At 41.3% G+C, this 6,000-nt stretch overlaps 1 protein-coding gene across 2 annotated transcripts in view; it reads right to left on the bottom strand.

Moving 5' to 3' along the window:
• Positions 1–206: 206 nt before the first annotated feature.
• LOC126210431 (uncharacterized) overlaps positions 207–6,000 on the bottom strand; it is a 64,897-nt gene continuing 59,103 nt past the window's right edge. For both annotated transcript variants that reach the window (XM_049939665.1, XM_049939664.1), the window contains exon 4: positions 207–666. In XM_049939665.1, coding sequence (XP_049795622.1) covers positions 560–666 — 107 coding nt within the window. In that variant the 3' untranslated portion in view covers positions 207–559. The remainder of the gene's footprint in view (positions 667–6,000) is intronic.

The raw sequence follows: 6,000 nt of genomic DNA, 5'->3' as shown, positions 1-6,000 counted from the left end.
GAGTCAGGGAACCACGAAGTCATTTATTAATTTATTAATTTCAGTAAAAATACAATGAAACATTCATCTTTAAGTCGGCAACAGCAAATAATCGAAACAACTTACATTTTATCTACAAACTATTTGTAACATGAAGACGATCGTCATTCACTTACACAAATGGAAATACACATAATGTAAATAAATACGTATATTTTGTTCGAGCAAATTGTGTAGCAGATACTGTGCTTTGTTAGATGTAGCAATTGAGGGTGACATATACAAAATTCTCTTGAGAATAGTGTGAAACGAATTCTTGTACACATAAATGGTCTCTGAAATTATTTATGACATTCTCTGTTTGTGAAAAGTGAAACAGCAAGTGGAATCATTAGTATATCGCTCCTAAAATGTAGACACTGTTCCTGATAGATGTTGTACATGGTTTGTATATGCACTGCCAAACCAAAAGTGACAGCTGATTACTTTGATTCCTTCGACATTCATAGCTATATGCGCTAGAAGAAATCTGAATCTGCAGGTAATGGTGACGCAAACACTCAACTGCATTGACCTTCCTTCACATTTCTGCATCCTCGATCTCCTCAATCAGCCTGACAGGACGTGGGTTATCACGGAGATCTCGGTAGTAGCTGTACACGACCACCAGGGAGTACACGCTGAGCACTGGAAAAGAAAAGTGAGAGATACACACAGGATGTGCGCAGATGTCAAGCTGATCAAATACAATGAGTTATCACTTAGAAGTAAATTGTATGGGCTAGATATGAAGAACAGAACAGCAAATGTTTCATTCATTCATACAATGAGTGTGTTTCACAATCCCATCAAGAAGCAGTACCTTCAGGAGTAGATAAACAAAGGGCAAACAAACGGAAGAAATTTAATCTGTATGCTGTTGTAAAACGAAAATTGTGCTTTATTACTTAATTTTATTTATTACATGTGTATATTACATACAGGGTGGTTCATTTATAGTGACCGGGCCAAATATCTCACGAAATAAGCGTCCAACGAAAAAACTACAAACAACGAAACTTGTCTATCTTGAAAGCGCAAACTAGATGGCGATAAGGTTGGCCCGCTAGATGGTGCTGCCATAGGTCAAACGGATATCAACTGCGAATTTTTAAAAATAGGAATCCCCATTTTTATTACGTATTCGTGTAGTACGTAAAGAAATATGAATGTTTTAGTTGTACTACTTTTTTCGCTTTGTGATAGATGACGCTGTAATAGTCACAAACGTATAAGTGCGTGGTATCACGTAACATTCCGCCAGTGCGGACGGTATTTGCTTCGTGATACATTACGCGTGTTAAAATGGACCGTTTACCAATTGCGGAAAAGGTCGATATCGTGTTGATGTATGGCTATTGTGATCAAAATGCCCAACGGGCGTGTGTTATGTATGCTTCTCGGTATCCTGGACGTCATCCAAGTGTCCGGGCCGTTCGCCGGATAGTTACGTTATTTAAGGAAACAGGAAGTGTTCAGCCACATGTGAAACGTCAACTACGACCTGCAACAAATGATGATGCCCAATATTTAGTATTCCTCCTGAAACATCCTGCATGATTATTTGGGTCTCGACGGATAATCGAAAGTTTTCAGTGCTAGACGCACGACATCGTCCGAACCCTCGCGGAAATACAGTGTGGATACGAGCGAGTGGAGTAATTTTGGTGAGGGGGGGGGGGGGGGGATGCGAGGGGTACCGCGCATGTGGTATGCGGCAAAGATGGGAATTCGCGTCCGACGAGAAGCGTGTGTGTGTGTGTGTGTGTGTGTGTGTGTGTGTGTGTGTGTGTGTGTTGTCCATAGCGTACGTTAGTTTAAGTTGGATTAAGTAATTAAGTAGTGTGTAAGCTCAGGGACAGATGACCTAAGCAGCTTGGTCTCATAAGTTCTTACCACAAATTTACAAAATGTTAAATCCAAAATACTGCATTTCGGTACTTACAATAGTGCAATAGGTCCGCACTGGTTAGATGTAACTGAAGAGAAACTCCAACTCGGACTGTGGTTAAGGGCGAATCCCAAGTGCATGGCCACGAACAATTGGGAGCGGAAACTTAATGTCATCGGAACCTTGTTGAAGGTCCATGACTTGCGATCGTTAGACCGACTGCAGAAAGTTCAGTTTATAAGTACATACATACTTCGCAAAATAAATCATGTCGCAGCAGTCTCACCGATCCTGCAGGTCACTGCACATAAAATATTAGCTGTAGCCTCTTGGTATGTGTGGGAACAAAATATCTTCAAAAGTTTCCTTCCACACGGCGACTTTGCAGAGGCAAACCGGAGGACGTGCTTTTAAACAAATACATGCCACTAAGACAGACATCACGAAACTTCTGTTCCTCTCGTTAGATCCTGGGGATAGGAACGCTCCTGTTACTGTAGAATGCCAGCCTAGATTGCGTCCGAAAGTATTATGGCGATTGGAGCTGTATAAGACTTTCACCAGCACAAACCAACATTAGCACCGTCTGTGATTATTATATTACCAGACATCGTCTTCACAAACCAATTCCGGTAAATTAACCTACAAAAAACTGGAGGAACGTCAGGAAAAATATCAACAATAAAATTCTACCAACTAGAGTCAGTGCCGTATGGTGCGACGTTGTAAACGAAACTATACCCTCAGCGGAACGATTATGGAAAATCAGATTGAGACCATCTCCATACTGCGACAATTGTCGCCTTGTAGATACTGTAGCGCACATATTCTTATGTCAAAATAGAATCAGAATATTCGTGGCTTCTGCGACCGTTTGTGTTTTACGTCGTAACAAGCAAAACTTAGAAGAGAACATGTTTTACATTGCAGAAGAACATTTTAAGCTGAAGAAGAATAACAAATATAAGGAATGGTTTCAAATTTTTTTATCTATTGCTTTATGTGGGCTACAAATAGGGGGATAGCTTTTTTGATTAGAAGAAGAATACTATTCTTTCACTTTTTTTATTCCTGGAATATTCTTTTACGTTGGTTCTAACATTAGAACTATTCTAATTTGGTAAAACCGCTCAGGCTCCATAATGTTTTTTCATTTGTTGAAAAATATATGGCTTTCTTACAGACCTCATATGCATCCAATGCATAATAACCTAAATTGTGAATATATTTCTGAATGACACGTTTGTTATGTATTTTTCCGTCACCCTGTTGACTGTTATACGTAATGTTCTACAAGGAATGCACCCCACTTGAGGCAGCAACTGTAATTTATTTTACCTTAATTACTACATCAAATTAAAGGAATATATGGGTGCAAACATGGAATATATGGGAATAACGCAGCTGCTCAGTGACAGGTATGGGGGAAGCATTGTGGCGAGGCCTCGGATCTTCTATCCCTGCCCTCTTTTCCTCCGCCTTCCTGGTGCTGAAACTCTTCTCAAACTTAAAAAAAATAATAGTGCAGTAATTAGCACGTCTGTTTAGTAAGCAGGAGGTCCAGGTTCGAAGCCCAGACGGTCACAAATTTTCCTCAACGCGCTGTGACGTTTTGAGGCAATAGAGGTGATTTGCGAACATTTGTCTTGCTATCAATGTAACGGGACTTCAACGGCATCCAACCCTTAGTCATTGCTTTGTGCCGGGGCTAACCCATGTCATATATATGCGAATCAGATTGTAGTTCATATTTAGTCAAATAACGAATGGTCAGTATACAAGTATGCCGCCCGGATGGCCGGCCGGTTATAGGCGCTACAGTCTGGAACCGAATGTGTCCGCTACGGTGCAGGTTCGAATCCTGTCTCGGGCATGAATGTGTCTGATGTCCTTAGGTTAGTTAGGTTTAAGTAGTTCTAAGTTCTAGCGGACTGATGATCTAAGAAATTAAGTCCCATAGTGCTCAGGGCCATTTGAACCATTTTTCAAGTATACAAGTATTTACGAACAGTAGAAGCAGGATTGCAGCGAAAAGATCACTTAACCAAATACAACATAGAGTACCTGTGTAATGAGTAATTCCAGCTGCATAGCTGAGGGTAATATGTGTTAAGCAATTCATTGCAGAATTAATGTAATACCCGCACGTTGATCTCTGTAGTCATACTGTATCATTAGCGGCTCGCGAATGGTGTACTATGTTCGTAAAATTCTATTACTCAAGCTGAGGCCAAATACAGAGATGCGACGATACCACAACACTATCTTTACTTAAGTAGGTAGTCGCCGGCCGGGGTGGCCGAGCGGTTCTTGGCGCTACAGTCTGGAACCGCGCAACCGCTGCGGTCGCAGGTTCGAATTCTGCCTCGAGCACGAATGTGTGTGATGTCCTTAGGTTAGTTAGCTTTAAGTAGTTCTAAGTTGAAGGGGACTGACGACCTCAGAAGTTAAGTCCCATAGCGCTCAGAGCCATTTGAACCATTTTTAAGCAGGTAGTCAGCCCTAAATTATGTGCGCCACCATTAACGTTACTGTAAGCAGTTTAACAGCATAACACCACCAAAACTACTGACAACCTGAACTATTATCATCACGCAGTTGTAACTCACAGTGATTACAAGTTGCTGATGTTTGTCAAGAATAGCGGAAAGCGCCTCTGAAGTTTCATTTGTATTACTACTAGGACGGAGAGAATCCTAAATAACAGTAATAGGTCACCCAGCGAAGAGAAGAGTCCATGTATTGTCTCAAGTTCTTGCAGTTTGATATTAATGCAGTTCCAGATGGTTTCACACTAACGGGTTCTTTTGGCTATTGGAATACTCATATTGGAACTATAAATGTTTAATTGCTAGAACGCTCAACTACCTTAATAACACCTCATTCCCTGGATTGAATACGACTCGGAAAGCGATGTTAATTTGACATTTCCATCCATCTCCTGACGTCTTACTGTATGAAGTCTGAAGCGCACGCACAGTTGTGTTGCCTGCCGTCTGGATTCTGTGAAGTATTGTGGCAGCTGGCAGTCATTGCTGAATACAGACATGTGCAAATATCCTCACTGCTTTAGGGGAACTCGTCTTTGTTGCATTTTTTCCATACCGTATTTAGCGCAATAACATAAGGCTTATTCTGCTGAAGAACTTGATGCCCACAAGTCCTTAAATAAGAATCTCCTAGCCAGAGTAATGCATGAATGGGAACAGACTGTTGGACAAAAGAATGGACAGCTCCCTGTTTTTGCGTTTCCGATAGCGCCTACGATAAGAATCTGGTGTCATATTATGCTTCAGAACCCTAAACTATTTATTTTTTTACTTCATACTAAAACAAAAGTTATGATATGAGAAGAGGTAATGGCTTATATGCTTCTCAGGAACTTTAGTTTTTCGCGTTTATTTTCTCACTTCATACTAAAACAAGGGCGTTAATATTAGAAGAGGAAATGAAATATACGCTTGCAAGACATAATATTTCCTTGTTTGCTACTACTGCATACATGAAAGCCCTGCAGTTAATTTTTGTATGTTGGATAAATTTTGATATCACCTCACATTCCTTTGTGAGAAGGTTCCTATTTTCTTTGGATTCAAATAGAGTGGACATTTCATCACTGGTTAATATTCAGATGACTAATGACATGATACCCTTTGCAATTGCCCCATGGCACCTGTGAGTAGAGTCTCAAGTTGGTTACTATAAGAACACGCAGGCAGTGATATCCGCTCACTGCAGTCTGAGCCAACGTGATTTCTTTCTGTCTATGGCGAAGCGTCTGCTGCAGTGTCCACGCTCAGCCAACATAAACAAAGCGCGGCGGCATTGGGCACTGCTAATCGCTGTACTTGTCGCGAGCCTCGACAACAAGAACGCACTGTCTCTGCTAACGATGCTATGGAGTTAATACATCTTACTTAACGTAAGCTGGCCGGGGTGGCCGAGCGGTTCTAGGCGCTACAGTCTCGAACTGTGCGACCGCTACGGTCGCAGGTTCGAATCCTGCCTCGGGCATGGATGTGTGTGATGTCCTTAGGTTAGTTAGGTTTAAGTAGTTCTAAGTTCTAGGGGACTGATGACCTTAGAAGTTA

This window comes from Schistocerca nitens, chromosome 10 (assembly GCF_023898315.1).
Source record: "Schistocerca nitens isolate TAMUIC-IGC-003100 chromosome 10, iqSchNite1.1, whole genome shotgun sequence".
Lineage (NCBI taxonomy): Eukaryota > Metazoa > Arthropoda > Insecta > Orthoptera > Acrididae > Schistocerca > Schistocerca nitens.
This window is presented reverse-complemented; position numbering and strand designations above follow the sequence as displayed.